The sequence below is a fragment of the Lemur catta genome, chromosome 1 (genome assembly GCF_020740605.2).
Source record: "Lemur catta isolate mLemCat1 chromosome 1, mLemCat1.pri, whole genome shotgun sequence".
Taxonomy (NCBI): domain Eukaryota; kingdom Metazoa; phylum Chordata; class Mammalia; order Primates; family Lemuridae; genus Lemur; species Lemur catta.
In genome coordinates, this window is record NC_059128.1 from 107657987 (window position 1) to 107674660 (window position 16674).

At 58.0% G+C, this 16674-nt stretch overlaps 2 protein-coding genes across 4 annotated transcripts; both read right to left on the reverse strand.

Moving 5' to 3' along the window:
• Nucleotides 1-1881: 1881 nt before the first annotated feature.
• Nucleotides 1882-3719, reverse strand: LOC123635517 (probable fibrosin-1). Its single transcript, XM_045547783.1, has 5 exons — nucleotides 3464-3719; nucleotides 3190-3304; nucleotides 2598-3139; nucleotides 2419-2507; nucleotides 1882-2289 (listed from the first exon to the last, which is right to left on the reverse strand). The coding sequence occupies exons 1-5, from the start codon at nucleotides 3717-3719 to the stop codon at nucleotides 2260-2262; spliced, it is 1032 nt and encodes a 343-aa protein (XP_045403739.1). The 3' UTR covers nucleotides 1882-2259.
• A 309-nt stretch (nucleotides 3720-4028) lies between these two features.
• Nucleotides 4029-12458, reverse strand: ABHD17A (abhydrolase domain containing 17A, depalmitoylase). Of its 3 annotated transcripts, none has more exons than XM_045543690.1 (5): nucleotides 12343-12458; nucleotides 8281-8801; nucleotides 6970-7164; nucleotides 4588-4767; nucleotides 4029-4487 (listed from the first exon to the last, which is right to left on the reverse strand). In XM_045543690.1, the coding sequence occupies exons 2-5, from the start codon at nucleotides 8610-8612 to the stop codon at nucleotides 4262-4264; spliced, it is 933 nt and encodes a 310-aa protein (XP_045399646.1). In that variant the 5' UTR covers nucleotides 8613-8801; nucleotides 12343-12458; the 3' UTR covers nucleotides 4029-4261. The 3 variants fall into 3 exon arrangements, with proteins under 3 accessions (XP_045399646.1, XP_045399656.1, XP_045399638.1); XM_045543700.1 differs by having other exon boundaries at nucleotides 8281-8634; nucleotides 12343-12443; XM_045543682.1 differs by lacking the exon at nucleotides 12343-12458 and having other exon boundaries at nucleotides 8281-12261.
• Between the last annotated feature and the right edge of the window lie 4216 nt (nucleotides 12459-16674).

Consider the following 16674-nt stretch of genomic DNA (forward strand, 5'->3'; position numbering starts at 1 on the left):
GAGCTGTGATGACGCCACTGCACTCCAACCTGGGTGACAGAGCCAGACCCTGGCTCAAAAACACATAAATAAATAAGTGAAAGATGGACTTGGCACAAGGGAGGAGCCCCAAAAGCGGAGGAAAGCGGGACCAGAGGCTGGTGCGGGCCCTCAGACTGCTCTGAGGCTGGGGGGGTGCCCATTTGACTGGACCACACAGTTAACAAGTCAGTCCCACACTGTGACCCCAGCATGGGAACTCAGAAGTGGACACACAGACGAGTGCCTGTCCCCAGAGGTCCATCTCAGATCAGGGGTGTGGCCACCGTGGGCAGAGGAGGGGACAGAGCCACAGCAGAGCAGGAGTCCTCCCCCATCCTCTTGTTGAACTCAGTGTGGGCCCTGCAGGGCCCACCAAGATGGACAGAGCCAGCTGGAGCTGCCAACATAAGGAAGGTGAGCCTGGGTCAGCTCGCCCACAGGTGCTGGGACCCACATGAAATGCCAGTCTGGGGCTGGTGAGCAAGCGGGGGTGCATAGTCCAGAGTAGGGCCCCAGACACAACCCACTGGGAGGGGCCCAAGCCCCCTGTCGCAGGCAGGTGTATCTGCCATACCCAGTCAACAGCTGCTGCAACCACACACCCGTGGGCAGGCTCTACCCCTTGGGTCCCTGGTTACGGGTGTGCCTAGGCCACAGGGTCAGCTGGCCGGTGGGCCATAGAACACAATACTCCCAGTATGGGCTCCTGGGACCCGGGCCCCACGCTGAGGTGTGCCAGATGCAGGTGGCACCCTGCCCAGAAGAACCCTCTGCTGGAGTGTGAACAAGTGTGTCCTGGATAATCCACAAAATGGAGAACTGGAAGTTGGCCCTTCTCCCAGGCAGCCTGGCCATGGGCCATACCAAGTGGAAGGGGGAATGTGTACTGGAACAGACCACCGGCGTCCCCCTGGTCACTGCCTTTGTGTGGTACTCCCAAGTCCCAAGATAACGGGGTGTCGGGGAGAGGCAGAGGGCACGCCCCTCAGAGACACCTCGGATAGAGAGATGCGAGTCGTTGCAGACGGACAGGGCCAGAGGGGGAGGCTGGTCTGAGGAGCCTGCGGCCCACAGGGCCCTGCCTCAGTTTATCCCTTATGTGAAATGGTAAGCACAAGGAGAAAACAGGGTGTCATGTGGTTGCAGATGTGTGCACTGCAGGTGTCTACACATGTTAATGGATGGGCGCTGAGTTCACACCAGCTTGGGAAACGGGGCTGCCTCAAACCGAGGTGTGTAGAACCCTATCACGGAACATCTTGTGGAACCAGCATTGCACGCGTCACATTCAAGTTGCCACCTATTTGCTCTCAGGGGAGATGAGGCCTCCAGACATTAAGCGATTAGCACGATAGGGTTCTGGCAAACTGGGATAACAGAGTCTGGAAACAGCCCCAAATTCAGCATGACATAAGGGCAGTACTTCGATGGAGTAGAGGACTTTTTATGGAAAATGGAGCTGGGGCAAATAATTTTGGGGGGGGGGGGAAAAACTTTGCTTCCTGCCTCATTCCTTACCAGAAGTACTTTCTAAAATTAGATTAAAAATGTAAAAAAATATATATATATAAAAAAACCATTATATTTGTGGAAGAAAACTTCAAATGGTTTATAATCTTGGAGTGGAGAAGGTATTTCTGAGCATGACACAAAAGGCAGATATCAGTCACAAATATGCCATAGTCACAGATATGCCATAGTCACAGATAGTGACCAACATCGATTTTAAATGCCTAGCTAAAAAACAAAAGAAAACCATAATCAAAGTCAAAGACTAAAGACAGATAGGAAAAAACACTTTTAACAAAGGGTAAATTTCCTTAATATGTAAAGGGCTCCCAGAAAACAACAACCCAATTGGAAAATGAGCAAAGATTATTTAATACAAACGGCTTAAAAACATGTAAATGTTTATAATAACACACATTTTTCCAATTTCAAAATGATCATTAGTGGTAGAAGCAATCAACATAAATCTGACACAGTGTTAAGACGTTAGATTGTACTTACAGGACATACAAACAAGTAGAGCTACAACGAAACAGTATCTTACACCTACCAGGTCTGCCAAATCAAGCCTGGGCAGGGAGATACCAGGGCCCTCCAACGTCAGCAGGGGAGGGCTACTTAAAGCCCTAGACCTAGCACTTCTGCACCAAGGACTTTATAGCCTACAGAAATATTCTTGCTTCGGTGCAAAGACGCTTGTGCATCCAGTCAGTGTGGCATTGTTGATTGTTACGAGAGACTCCAAAGAACTCTAAATTTCTACCAACAGGAAACGGGGTAAGTAAATTATAAATGGCTGTTTAAATAGGAATCCAGTCTATATATCTGCAGGTACAGAACATTCTCCAAGCTACGGGAAGTAAAAGAGCCCCAAGTAAAGTGACCCACCTTTTGCAGGAACACCTGTCGATGTACCTGCATAGATTTTCTCTGTGGACACGTAGGAAAGTGGCTTCTCTCTGCCCCAGGGGAGAATACTGGGCCAGGGAGATTTGGGATTGTAAGAAGGCTTCAGGTGTCCACCAAATGCCTTTTGTCAAGGGTCCCGAGCTGTTTGCTCCCCGTACCTGGAAACATTTCTGCTCCAACGCAAGCAGCTGCTTGGACTCGCCGCACGCAGAGTCCCCAGCTGTCGGGAGCTACCGTCCCCGGCGTCGGAGGCCCAAGACGTGCTCGTGGGAGCTGGTAGGAGCCCCGCGGAGGGGCACTGGCCAGGGCGGAGGGTGTCCAGGGAGCCGCGGGGAGCGGCGCATAAGGCAGGGCACGCGCGGGCCGCGGGGCGCAGGCGTCCTCTGCGTCTTCCTCGCGTCCCAGAGTACCGAAAGGACTCCGGGACCCCGCACAGGGAGGGGACGTGCAGCCCGCCCCGGCCCGGCCGCCCCCCCACCTTGGAGACGGACGCGCGGGCCGCAGCCCGACCCCGCGGGGCGCAGGAGGGTGTCGAGGACGTCGGGGTCGGCCGGACCCAGCGGCGGGCACCCAACCGCAGCCACTGACCGCCGCCGCCGCCGCCGCCGCCGCCGCCGCCGCCGCTTCCGCGCGCGCCGCCATTTTCGCTTCCCACCGCCGCCGCTTCCGCGCGCGCCGCCATTTCCGCTTCCGCCCGGACCTAGGCCGTGCACGCGATGCACGGCGTTCCCCGCCCCCCTGCTGAAGCACCGCCCCTTCTTAAAGGAGCCGCAGAGCCCGCGGGCCTCGGAGTAGGACTGGGGTGAGTCGGAGGCAGCTTTGGCCTCGCCGCCGCCTGGTCCCGGGACACAGGCTAGGCCTCTGCCTACACCGGGGATGGACGACAGAGCACCGGTCTGCGAGCCCTCCCGGCGCTGGGTCTCCTGCTACGGAGGTCTCAGGTAGCCCTCCGGGGTCTGGGGTCGCGTGCGACTCCCCCTGCCCTGTCCTCAAGGGCGTCCCGGACGGAGGACACAGCTCTGACCTAGGCGCCGAGCGGTGGGACGAGCTGGCGTGCTGCAAGAGCGCTCCCGGGACCCCAGCTGCTGGGGAGACCCTCGGACTTGCCGCTGTTCTCCTCCAGACCGCGGCTTCCCCACTGCCAAAGAAGCCGTCTGGCCCCTCAGGGTCCAGGTGGGCTTTGTTGGCCCTTCTGCTACGGGTGCCCACAGGCCCGGTGGGAAACTGTCCTCCAGGCTCCAGTCTTGATGGCAGCGAACCTCACAGGCCTCCCCTGCCATGGAGCTGCAGGTGCCTCGCCCTGGAGTCGGGTCTCACCAGCCTTCCCAGGAGTCAGGGGACCTGGGTTCAAATGCTGCCCCCACCCTAACACCACCCAGGCAACCAGCCCCCTCCAGGAGCCCTGGGGACAAGACCCGGGCGCACCCTCCTGCGGGGAGAGCGACTTGGCATCTGCTTTGTAAAACCCACCGAGTACGCGTGCTGATCTTCCCCCTGGATTGGGGGCGAGGTCGGGAAAGCTTGTCCCCTCCCTGGAGCTCGCTGAGCCCCAGGGAGCGTACAGAAGCCATGAAAGGAAAAAGGAATCCTAAAATTTTAAATTTTTAATTTGTTTTCAGGTTTTTCTTCTTTTTGCTTCCAAGAGGAGAGCATAATTCCATCGCCTGTACATCGTCCACAGCCCCTGGGCCGGGGCAGGGTCCCGGCGCCCGCCGCCTGGGGAGTCCTGGGCGGCCCGGGAGGTCCACATGCAGCCCCCGGGGCGTCCGGGCGGGCGGCCGCCTTATTGCTGAGGTCACGCGGCCGGGCGCACCGGCCGCCACTAGGCGCGCTGGCTGGGCAGCTCCTGGGAGATGAAGCGGCGCAGGCGCTCCAGGTACTGGCTGTAGAGCTCGATATCGTTGTGCCCGGCGCCCTCCACCCACAGCGGCTCCACGGCCTTGGGGCAGCGCTCATAGAGCGCCAGCCCGTGAGAGAAGTCGATCACCTCGTCCTCCGTGCCATGGATGATGAGCACAGGCGACGTGATTTTGGACACCTTCTCGATGCTGGGGGCGGGGGCGGTGCGGGTCAGACTCCTGCGCCCTGCTCGCCCCCTCCTCCTCCCCACCGAGGCCCACCCACCCGGGGGCCCCACCCCGCGCTCACTTGGGGAACGCGTCGAAGCAGTAGGTCTTCCTGGTGTCGGGAAAGGCCACGCGCATGCCCGAAGTCAGCGGCGAGTGCAGCACCACGGCAGCGCACTCGTAGCGCGAGGCCAGGTCCACGGTGGGCACCGTGCCGATGCTCTGCCCATACAGGATGATGCTGTCCGGGCTGATGCCGTACCTGGCGGCGCCAGGGCAGGGTCAGCTGCGCCTATGCGTACACCCCTCCCGCCAGCCGGCTTCCCAGGGCCAGCTCGCAGTACCCCGTCTCCCCCGCTGCTCATGGGGCCGCAGCCCCACGTGTTTCTACTCTGCTTCTTGGGCGGTATCTACCTGGACCACCGTGGGGAGTGCCCTTGGGGGGAGCAGAGGTGTAGGGGTAGGGTAGGCCCTGGAGACCCTCCTGGTCACTCCCAGGCATACACTCCACAAGAAAGGCAGACCTAGGAACATCTGGCATCTGCTTCAGATCTTCCTGATTAGAAGGCTCTTCCTGGTGCACCTGCAGTGGGTGGGTGGGGTCTTCCCGCCTGCACCCGTTCCCCAACCCCTTGGCTGTGGGGGGTTGAGGCAGCTGTGTTGTCATTGTCTGGTGGCATTTTAGGGTCCCTCGGAGCCCCCACGCCCAGTGAGGTGCTCAGTACTACACAGGCCAGCAGCAGCAGAGCCACCTCCTTCTAGCAGCACCTTCTCTCCACAGTACACAGGTCCTGGACCCCCACCCCACGCTGCCCACCTGGCCCAGCGTCAGCTCCAAGGCCCCCCATGCCCACTCCCAACTGCACGGAGACCCCCTCACCCCTTGCCACACAGGGTTCCGAAGCTCTCCTCCCATGGGCTCCCCACCCTGATCCCAAGGAGGTGCCCCTCCTGGTAGACAGACACCAGAGCAGGTCACATAACACCTGGGTTGTCCACCTGGGCATTCTGACTTCACCTCCCCACTTCAACCAGTAGCCATATCTGTCCGTTCCCCTGGCCTGGACCCCCACCTCCCTGATAGCACCTCACAGTTAGCCACCTGCCCACCCCACCCCCAAGGCCTTGGGGATGCCACATGGTTTGTGCCGCCCTGCAGCTCTGCCACTGCCTCTTGGGCCTGCTCCCTGGCAGCACAGGCACCAGACCAGAATATTGAGCCAGCCCAGCCCTGCCACCCAGCTCCAGGCAGGAGTCCTGAACCGCCACCTGGACAAACACAACACGTCCCAAATGCACCTGCTTTCCCCCTTACAGCTGCCAGCTGAGGTTTCTGGAGGACAACACCAGCAGCAGGACACATGCACGGACAGAGATCAGAGCCCTGCCCACAGTGGGTGTGACTACCAGTGTCCCTGGGCAGTGGGGCAAGAAGGGCAGGGAAGCCAGGCCTGCATGTCCCTGCAGCACAGGATGCATGCTCAGCGCTGGTGCCCAAGGCTACCAGAAAGCCCAGGACAGGTCCCTAGTGCCAGGGTGATGTCAGGGGACCCAGCTCCCAGGCCTGCAGCAGGGACTGCCTGGCGCATCACCATAGCAACCAGAGCCCCCACCACCACCTCCCCAGGGCCACCAACTCCTCAGAGCTGCACCTGGTCCCTGCCAGAGCGGGTCAGACCAGTCCGCAGAGCAGGGCCCAGAAGTAAGGCAGGGAGCAAGGTGCTGCCTCCATTTGGGGGGCTGGCCTTGGAGGCCTGGTTCTACAGCAGCACTGACACAAGCCGTGCACACAGATTAAGAGCCGAGCAGGTGTGAGGTGGGAGGGGCTGCCCAGGGGCTGCATGACCAGGAGGCAGGGTCCAGTCAGAGGGTCTGGAGTGGAGGCTGGCCCAGACCTCAGTGTGTGCTGGGGGCTCCACACCCACTGACCTCCCACCAGTCACAGGGCCATGCTGGGCACTAGGCGGCCTGCCCCACTCCTCCAGACCCTGGCCCCCACTCCTCAGGGCCCCCCCAGGAGGAACCTGAGCCCCATAGCCACATGCCCCTTGAGTGCTGGACTCCAGGACCTGGACGCAACAGCCCGGCCCCACCCTGCACCCCACATGCTCCCTGGCCCATGGGCTCTTGGCTGTCCTTTCATACCACCCCCAACACCCCCTCCCAGGCCAGCATCCTCTGCCCACCCCCTCCTGCCAGGCAGCCTCCACTCCCCTGTAGACAACCCCAGCCCCTTCCGGACCCAGGCCAGGGGCTCCCAGGAGGAGTGGAGGGGAGGAGGAGCTGCAGCCTAGGCAGTTGGGAACCCACCTATTCCACTCTCCAGCCCTGCACGTCTACTGTGGCTCACCTCCTACAGGGCCACCCGCCCCACTCCCTGGGGAAGCCAGCCTGTGGCACCAGGTTTGGGCCCCTCTCTGGGGAGACACTCCAGGGGGACTTCTCTCCTGCCAGCTTCCCTCACCTGGTGCGCAGGGCCTGCCAGGCAGCGTCAATGTCAGCATAGAGGTTCTTCTCCGAGGGCTTGCCCGAGCTCACACCGTAGCCAGAGTAGTCGTAGGAGAAGACGTTGCAATGGATGCGGGAGCCCAGGCCGATGTAAAAGCTGCACATCTGGCCCAGGTCTACCGCATTGCCGTGTGAGAAGAGAACTGTGTACCTGGGGACAGGGCGGGGCTGCTCACGTGTCCTTCCAGACCCCTAGCACCTGGGGGCCAGCCAGCACCCATTGCCACATTCACACCTCCCAAGAGGTGATGCAGCCAGTGAGGGGGAGGCAAGGGGGAACAGCCCAGCTCCATTCTGAGGTGTCCTCACAGGGAGAGGACAGGAGGGCTGGGAGGGGACGGGCCACCTAGGTGGCAGAGTGGCCTGGCTTCCCCTAGCTGTGTGGGCTGGCCAGCAGAGCCTCAGGATTCTGTGAAGGGGAACACTGGGACCTTCAGTCATGTTCTCAGCTCCGGCAGACCTGCAGCGTGAGCTGAACTGCTGCAGCAGCCATCACCTTTAACCCTCTGCACAGCGGCCCTCTCTGACAGAGAGCCTTTCCTCCTGGAGGGGCCCTAACAGCCCCAGGATGCGCGTGCACCTACCCACAGCTCAGAACTTTCCCAGAGAAGGTGGCACTGCTCTGTCACAGAGCTCTCTGTCCTTCTCCAGGAATGATCCCTTTGCTGTTAGAGGACAGCTGGACCCCAGCCCTGCCCCCCAGAAAGCAAATAAATCCCCACTCACAGACAGGCCACTCTTCCCACGTGGGCCATTCTGCCCAAGTCCCATGGCCATCCTGCAAGGCCTAGCTACTTCTCCAGGACAGACCTCTCCAGGATCATGCCAAGAGCAGGCAACCAGCTGGCCCTGGCCATGGGCTGCTTCCTCCAGCACCAGCCTAAGTGGCCTGTTCCAGCCCAGCCAGAAGGCAAAAGCTCACCCTTTGGACTTGGGTCTAGAGTCAGAACTCCACCTACTATGAAGGGAGAAGCACCCGGAAGGCCATAGCAGTCACCTCCTCGCCCCATCTCTGGCTTAGGCCCGAGAGGAACAGCCTGCACCAAGCAGGTGGCAAGGCAGCCACCAAGGAGCTGGGCCCTGGGTGGAACCAGGCCTGCTCTTGTGCAGATCTGGGCTGCTGCCCCTCTGGCAAGAGGACTCTCAAGAGGGACAAGGACCGGCTTGCAGAGAATGCCCACCCCATGCTGGCCTTTCACTCTGGCTCCGGTAACAGTGCGGCCTGAGCCAGGGGCCCACCCAGTCCCACTACCCCTGGGCTGCTCACCTGGCACCAGGCACACAGCGCACGTACATGCAGGAGATGCGGTTGCCACGGGCGCTCTTGGTCAGGAAGACCTCAATGGTGTCCAGCTCACGCTGGCTGTACTGGAAGTCAGCGCGCTCCGTCAGGTGGAGCTTCCAGCGCCCAGGGGTGCCCGAGGAGGTACGCACGGTCCCTGAGGGGGCAGCACCAGCCCCGCCGGACCCCGGCTCGGGCTCGGGCAGCAGCGAGTAGGTGGGCTCCGGTGGCAGGAAGGCGAGCTTGGCAGCGATGCGGCCGGGGCAGGGCGGGCAGCAGAATAGGCAGCAGAGCTCGCTCACTGACAGGCCGTTCATGGCGGGCACCGCCTGGCCTCACCTGGCAGGGGAGGGGTGGGGGTGCTCCGAGTCACAGGAGGGTGTCCCCCTGGCCACTGCCCCAGACAAGAGCCCCGTTAGGAGGCCACAGCCCAGCCCCATTGCGGTCCAAGCTGAGCCCCTGGGAGCCTTGCAGCCACAGGTCTCCATGTTGTGCAGTGGGAAACCCTGCAGGGGAACAGCAAGGCATGGAGGTCCTTCTGGGGCACCATGGTCACCTGTGCCAGGTGCGGGCCCAAAGCTTCTCTGGCCTCAATCCTAGTCTCCTCTCCTGCCCAGACTCCTCTCCCCCAGCCCACCCCCTACAACCACACTCCCTGAGATTGCAATCACCACTTCTTGCCATGTCGGCCCAGCCAGCAGGCTGTGCGGGGACCAGACCCCAGCCCCAACCCACCCTCTGGCACACACCCCTGCCCTGGGCCCAGGGAAGCCCCCATCCCAGGCTTCAGTCAATGCTGCTGCCCAGACCCTTCCCCGGTCTGTCTCTGTGATCCTTAAGGATTCATCTGTCACCCCCAGGGGATGGGGGCAGCTGGGACAAGGACGGATGTCCACAGCTCACAGGGGCCTCGCAGGACTGCCATGTCTGCAGAGAGAGGAACCCCGGCAGAGGAAATACAACAAACAGAGGCGCCAGAAACAAAGGCAGGATACATCTCAGGCTGGAAGGCCCTTATTGAGTTAGGACAATGGCTCTTCCCTGTGCTTGAGGCCAGGCCAGGGGCTCAGCCTTAGAGGCAGGGGAGGCTGAGTGGGGTCAGGGGAGCCTGGGACTCTAGCCAGCACTGATTTAGGGGTTCCATGACCTTGGGCAAGTCATTTACCCTCCCTAGCCTCAGCATCTATAAATGCACACACCACTTACCCCACAGAAGAGCAGGTAAGAGGAGGGAGGGGAGTTCCAGGGCAAGGGGCCTGTCTCAGAGCAGAAACTCACATGTTCCTTTTAGCAGAATGTCCTGAAACATTGTATTAAATTGATAACTGCTAAGTTGCTAAAGCAACCACAGTCATGTAGGAAGCTGCCAACAGATACACACTAAAAAAACAAAAAGGTCTGAGAGAAATCTACCCCTGACTACGCCTTTCCTTACAGATTACAGATTGGAACGAGGGAGGGAGACATGCTCACAACTGTTTCAGTGGCAGAACGCCCTGGCACATTCAGCTTTTGGGTCAGAGCATTTGAAAACCACTGGGCCAGGGAGACGCAGTTCAGAGGTAGGTCTAGACACACAAGGGTGCGACAGCTGCAGCCCACGGACATGGCTCGTGCCCCCCTCCCCCAAGGAATAGTCTCAGGCCCAGAAACACACCTGCTCCCTCAGGACTTGAGAAGTGAGACTCACATCCCAGTCACCTCGACTCAGGGGCACACAGGGAGGAGAGGACAGAACTGTGAAAGCCAGGGTGGACAGCATCACACACCCCGAACCCCCAGGTGGGATGCGAGTCCGAGTGAGTACTTCTCAAAGGGCACAGCCTATCATACTGATTCTCAAATGATTTCACCCTGCTGGGGACACTTGTCAATGTCTGGAGGCAGTTTTGGTTGTCACAACTGGGGTGCCCCTGGCATGGGGTGGGTGGAGGCCATTGACACTGCTCAGGACCCTGCAGTGCCCAGGACAGCCCCACCCCAGAGAGTGACCCAGCCCCAGTGTCCACTGTGTGAAGATTGATAACCATCAGCTTTGACATATTCTAAAAGAGGTCTAGCCCCCAAACAGGTGATACCCGCTGGTGCTGAGTGGCTGGGAAGGGTCTGGAATTTGAGTGGCAGGATGGAGGTCTGCTTTGAGAGCCCAGTGGGCAGGCAGAGGCCTCTGGGAACCCTGGAGGACGAAGGGGCACACCAGGGCAGGAGAGCCCCAATACCAAGCCAGAAACGTGAGTGTCATCCTCGACACCTCCCTCCACTGCCCAGATCCAATCCAATCCAATCCAATCTAATCTGTCAGCAGGGCCCATGGGCCTTGCCTGTCTCCCTTCAAGCACCAGCTGGTCACCGCCTGTCACCTTTCACCTGGACTACGGCAACAGCCTCCTGCCTTGCTGACCAGCCTGCTCCAGGACACCACCCCAGCAGCCAAATCTTTTCAGGATAGGAGTCCGATCATCACGCCACCTCCCTTTGGGGTGTCCCGGGGGCTCCCACTTTTCTAAAAACAGAGATCAATCCCTCACCACAGCCCCCCAGGCCTGCATCCCAGCGCAGGGTGACCTCTCCACACCCACTTTTCTCCCATCTGACCCTCTCTCCCCACAGACAAGCTGCCCTGCTCCCTTCTGCCTGCTGGGGACCCCTTCCCCAGCCCCACCAGACGTCCTTGCCCATCCCATCCACCCCTGAATCTCACTTCCAATGCTCTCAGAGTCCTCCAAAGTGGGTTAGGACCGCTCACATGCACTCATGTCACCACAGCTTGTATTTCCACGCGCTTAATGAGACTACCTCCCTACCACACACAACCTTGAAACTCCGTGAGGGTAGGACGAGCATCTGTTTTGCCTCAACAACCCTTTGCTAATGGAATGGGCGAATGGTAAGCAACAGTTAAGGGGGAAGCTGCAGGAGGAAAAAATGAGCCTCCAGGGTCTGCCTGATTTCACGGGGCAGGGGGCAGTCTCCTCTTGGGCCACAAATAGCTGGAACTTCTCTGTGTCACTAATGGGTGCTGGACTAGGTAGTGCACACCCAGATGCCTCACTCACTGGGGCCACACCCCTGGCAATCTGAACCCCATCGATCCGTCCACAAGCATGGAACTGGGTGCCCCTCTGCCAGGCCCGTGCAGGTTAGTGGTGTTGTGAGGACCAACAAGCAACTAAGCAATCGAAACACGGCAAGATGACCTACATATGGTCGACTTTGATGGCACTGCACCCAACCGGTCAGGGTGGCAGATCTGCCAGAGGGAAGGCGCAGTCTGAAAAACGCAGAGAAAGTGGGCAGGTGACAGGGGATGGGACAGAGGGAACAGCACAGGAAAAGCCCCAGAAGTGACAGAGTGTTCCAAGAACTGCAGGTTCCTGGCCAGAGCAGAACCCCGGAGGAAGAGGTGAGCAAAAGAGCCCCAGAGGGAGCCAGGGCCAGGTCAGGTCGTGCCCTCTGAGTGTGGACTTCATCCTGGGGCAAACAGGGAGCCACGGAGGAGTCCTGAGCCGGGAGTGGGCAACGCAGGTTAAGGGCTTTGGGATGATCCCCGGCTGCATCCTGGACAACACGCCAGAACGGACGCCAGGAAGCCTACCCAGGTGTCCCAGCCGGCAGGAAGCCGCCTGCCTGGGGCAGAGGCGTCTGGGAGCTGGTTAGGAAGTGGGCTCGGCCGCCGCTGGCTCTGGGGAGGGTGCCCAGTGCCGGGCTGGGGGCAGGTTCAGGGGCAGAGCCTGCGGCTCGAGCAGGGCGCTCCACGAAGCAGGGGGTGGGGGGGCGCGTCCCCGGGAAGGTGGGCGATCACCCGACGCCGCAGTGCTGAACGGACGCGGGACAGAGCTTCACCAGAGTCAGAGACGCTACCCCGCGGTCTCCGCCCCTGGCCCGGGGTTCTTGGACAGGACTCGCGGCCGCCCAGGCAAGGCGAGGGGTCTCAGGGACACTCCACCGGGCTGCCAGGGCCTCGCGGCCGAGCCTGGCTCCCCAAACGGCCACGGACGGCACCGCGGCCACTCTGCACCGCAGCGCCCGCCTCTGCCCGGCACTCACCGCCCCGGCCCGCGCCCCCCGGCCCCAGGGCCGCGCTCCATGGCTCCCGGCCGCCCGCCCGTGAGTCCGTCGGTCCCTCTGCGGCCCGGGCCGACCTCAGCAGCGTCGCCGCCGTCGCCGCCGCCGCCGCCGCCGCCGCCGCTCCCCCGCGGGCGGAAGTGAGCCTCGTTCCCGCCACCGCCCCGGAAGTGACGCGCCAGCACGCGCGGGGGCAGGAGGCGCCGGGCGATGGCGCAGTACGCGCCCTGGGGGTGGGGCCCGGCTTCTGGGGGCGGGGCTGGAGCTCCGAGGGGCGGAGTCTGGAGGGGGCGGGGCCCGAGCTCCGGGTTCGTTCATTCATTCGTTCTTTCACTCATTCCCAGGATAGTCTATGCTGAGGCGAGCATGGTGCTCGCCTTGGAAGCAAATTTACAGGAACGTCAAAAAAACTCAGGCAGTAAGATAAAAAATATTTTAAAATACATTGTTTTTATTTTTTTAACTCATAATATATATTAAATGCATTATTTTAAAAAATTTTGTAACCAGGGCCCACAGGCTGGCTGCCTATCTTTGCAAATAAAGTTCTATTGGAACCAAGGTCCTAACCCCTGCGGTGAGGCGAGCGAGACAAGACAGTGCAAGTGCAGAGTTGGATCCTGTCTTTATGTAAAATCTTGATATATTGTGCATCATGGATTCTTTCGTATTCTTGTTAATTTTTTAGACAGGGTCTCACTCATGCTGGAGTGCAGTGGCGTCATCATAGATCACTGCAGCCTCCAACTCCTGGGCTCACTCGATCCTCCTGCCTCAGCCTCCTGAGTAGCTGGGACTACAGGCGTGCACCACCACACCTGGCTACTTTTTCTGTTTTCAGTAGAGATGGAGTCTCACTCTTGCTCAGACTGGTCTCAAACTCCTGAGCTCAAGGGATCCTCCTGCCTCAGCCTCCCAGAATGCTGGAATTACAGCATGAGTCACTGTGCCCAGCCCATTCATTTTATTGCATTAAAATATTAATATTATTAATCATAGCGGCTGAGATTTGGGGGCATCCCTTAAATTTTGTGGCTGGTTTCAGTGTGTGTCTGTCCACAACCTGGTCCCTCCTGGCTCAGCTCACAACAGTAGGGAGGGGTCCTTACACAATGAAGAAACAGATTAGGGAATGTCAGAGAGAGGGCGGTCAGGGCTGGCCCTTCTGAGGAGGAGCTGGGGACAGAGGCAGAAAAGACTGCAGAGACCAACAATGCCAAGCCTGGAGGTGGGAGTGAGAGTTAGTTGGAGAGCTTTGCCCTTCCAGGCCTGCATGCTGTTGCAAAACGCTCCTCCACCCCGCAGGCAGCCTCAGCCCCTCTTCCTCCCAGGGGCTCTCATCTGTAGCTCCACGTTATGGAGACAGGCTTGAGGCTCCCAGGCCAATCCTCCTCCATCACCTTGTGACAGCCCCAGAGAGATCCAGGCAGCTGAGTACTCAGCACTGGGGTCAGAGATCTGGGAGGCTGGAAAATGAGGAAAAACAAGCCCAGGCAGTGTCCAGTCCTGAGCCTGAATCCTTTTCTGCAGCTCTGTCCTGACTTGGCAGGAATGGGGCCCTGGGGGAGGATTGGCAGGGACCTCTCAACTTTTGTCCCTCAAATAATCGGCACATGGCTTTTTAACTTCGGCAGTGCTGACATTTGGGATGCGATCAATTATCCTCTCTGGTGGAGCTTGTGTGGAGGCAGGAGCGGGTTGGTGTGGACATTCTGGGAATTGGTTAAATAACAACAGCTGCTTCTAGCATCTGGCCCATAAGTAGCCCCGGACCGGGGCGAGGCTGCCTTTGGTCGGTAGGGGGCAATATTGCCCGCTTGACGCTTGCAGGGTCTGGGAGGCAGGTGCGGGGCTCCCCGGGCTCCAGCGCGGGAGATCCCATTTGTCTTGCCAAGATAGCAGCGGTAACACAGTCTGTGTGCACACACCGAGCATGTGCCCTGGGCCGGATTATGGGACTGAAATATTAATCATCATTAATTATTGTCATTAGTCTCAGCCTCTGGGACCTCGGCAAGTAGAGAAACAGGAGGGCTAGCATTGTGTACAAATAGGAGGTAAAGGGCTGTGAGCAAAGAGGTTGTTGGGTTTTGGAGCTTTTCCAAGCTTGAAATTAATGTTTTCCGCTGCCACATGGGGGTGGCTAGTGTGTGTGTGCACGCACGTGTGTGTCACACGGGCATGGAGTCCTCTCTGACTCTGAGTAGGCAGATGGGGATTCATTTACCAACATAGCCGCTGGGGACAGCAAAGTGTGAGACAACTTTCTCCTTGTCAGGATCTACCGGACTTTGCTCAATGTTCCAGGGGCAGCTGAAGGAATTCCCTCCAGCCTATTTCCAGGAAGACCCTGAACTGAAGTCAGCACAGAAGTAGGAAAGAACTGGGCCCATCAAACTGCCTGTATCGGCGTCCGAAAGTCAACAGGGTGATGCACCACACAGACACCCACCGCACAACGTGGCACCAGGAAAGCTGACTTTGGCCCCAGCTGTGTGGGACAGGCAGGGGATCTGGCAGTGGAGCCCGTCTCCTCTTTGGTCATTTTTTTTTCTTTTTTAGAGATGGGAGGGGTCTTGCTATGTTGTCCAGGCTGGCCTTGAACTCCTGGGCTCAAGTGATCCTCCTTTCTCAGCCTCCCAAGTAGCTCCCAGCTGTATGTCTTTTTGTATTTTGAGAAATTAAAATATGCAGTAAAAGATATTGAAGGATTCATTTCTTCTTCAGATACAGAAAATCTAGGCTTTGCATTTAATGATTTGCCAAATAAAGATTTTTTTTTTTAACAGGAGCTCTCTGCTAGCTTGAGTGAGACATCAGGGATCAAGAGATATGTATTTAAGCTAAAAAAAAAAAAAAAAAAGAAAAGAAAAAGTAAAACTCATATCAGCCTGAGTTTTTATTTAGAAAAGAAAAAAGAAGGCCAGGCATGGTGGCTCATGCCTGTAATTCCCGCATTTTGGGAGGCCAAGGTGGGAGGATCACTTGAGCTCAGGAGTTCGAGACCAGCCTGAGCAAGAGTGAGACCCCATCTCTACTAAAAGCAGAAAAATTAGCTGGGGAGGTGCCACCTGTAGTCCCAGCTACTTGGGAGGGTGAGGCAGGAGGATCACTTGAGCCCAGGAGTTGGAGGTTTCGCTGAGCTACAACGATGCCATTGCACTCTACCTGGGAGGCCAGAGTGAGACTGTGTCTCAAAAAAAAGAAAGAAAAGAAAGAAAAGAAAGAGAAAGAAAGAAAGAAAAGAAAGAAAGAAAGAAAGAAAGAAAGAAAGAAAGAAAGAAAGAAAGAAAGAAAGAAAAAGGAAGGAAGGAAAGAAAAGAAGGAAAGAAAAGAAAGAAAGAAAAGAAAGAAAGAAAGAAAAGAAAGAAAGAAAAGAAAGAAAGAAAGAAAGGAAGAAAGAAAGGAAGAAAGAAAGGAAGAAAAGAAAGGAAGAAAGGAAAGAAAGGAAAGAAAGGAAGAAAGGAAGAAAGGAAGAAAGGAAGAAAGAAAGAAAGAAAGAAAGAAAGAAAGAAAGAAAGAAAGAAAGAAAGAAAGAAAAGAAAGAAAGGGAAAGAAAGGAAAGGAAAGAAAGAAAGAAAAAAGAAAGCGACTATAGTTTTCTGGAGTGTTGTTTTACCCGGGAATAGGTCAGGAGACCAGACAACGCTTAGGACCAAGAGCTGAAACACTTGGGGCTCCATTCTCAGGGTCCTGTAGGGCTGGACCTGGACCCCAGAAGGACACTCTCCCCTCTGGCCACCCTGTCCCAGGGAGGACACTTCATGATCTTGGCTGGGAATTCCTTGGTTCTTGCAGGAGGGGAGCAATGACTTACCAGAGGTCACAGGGAGAAAATGGAAAAGTCACGATTGTATTTTCCCATTAGGGTCCTTTTAGACCTGAATTTACCTCCTTACTTAAGCAATAGGGTCAAACCAGAGTCTCTTCGCCCCTGCACTGTGGATGCTGGGGTGGGCTCGTTCTCTGGGGTGGGGCTGTCCTGGGCACTGCAGGTGCTGAGCAGCGTCCCTGCCTCTACCCACCATGCCAGGAGCTCCCCCAGTAGTGACAACCACGGATGTCCCCAGACACTGCCAAATTTGAGGGGGAGGGGCAACAAATTTTCCCCCATTGAGAACCACTGGGTTAAGCCTGTTCAACTGGAAGGAGTAGCTGAAACTGTTCCTAAAATGTTCACGTTTTCTCCAGGACAGTCAAGACGTCCCGTTCGCCTCCTGTAAAGAGGAGAAAACTGAGGCCTGGAGTCGCCGAGGCCCCAGACTGTGGTCACCCCGGGAGCAGTTAAGGGCAGAATTGGAACCCTGCCCATCC

Coding starts and splice junctions, on each gene's coding strand:
- LOC123635517 (XM_045547783.1), bottom strand. CDS start 3,719: ATGGCAGGGGAGGCCTGTGAGGTTCGCTGCCATCAAGACTGGAGCCTG. Junction 3,305..3,463: donor TCCCACCGCTCGGCGCCTAG/GTCAGAGCTGTG, acceptor TCCCCGGTGTAG/GCAGAGGCCTAGCCTGTGTC. Junction 2,290..2,418: donor GACAGGTGTTCCTGCAAAAG/GTGGGTCACTTT, acceptor TCCTGTTGGTAG/AAATTTAGAGTTCTTTGGAG.
- ABHD17A (XM_045543690.1), bottom strand. CDS start 8,612: ATGAACGGCCTGTCAGTGAGCGAGCTCTGCTGCCTATTCTGCTGCCCG. Junction 4,768..6,969: donor TGGCAGGCCCTGCGCACCAG/GTGAGGGAAGCT, acceptor TGGCGCCGCCAG/GTACGGCATCAGCCCGGACA. Junction 4,488..4,587: donor TGCTTCGACGCGTTCCCCAA/GTGAGCGCGGGG, acceptor CCCCGCCCCCAG/CATCGAGAAGGTGTCCAAAA.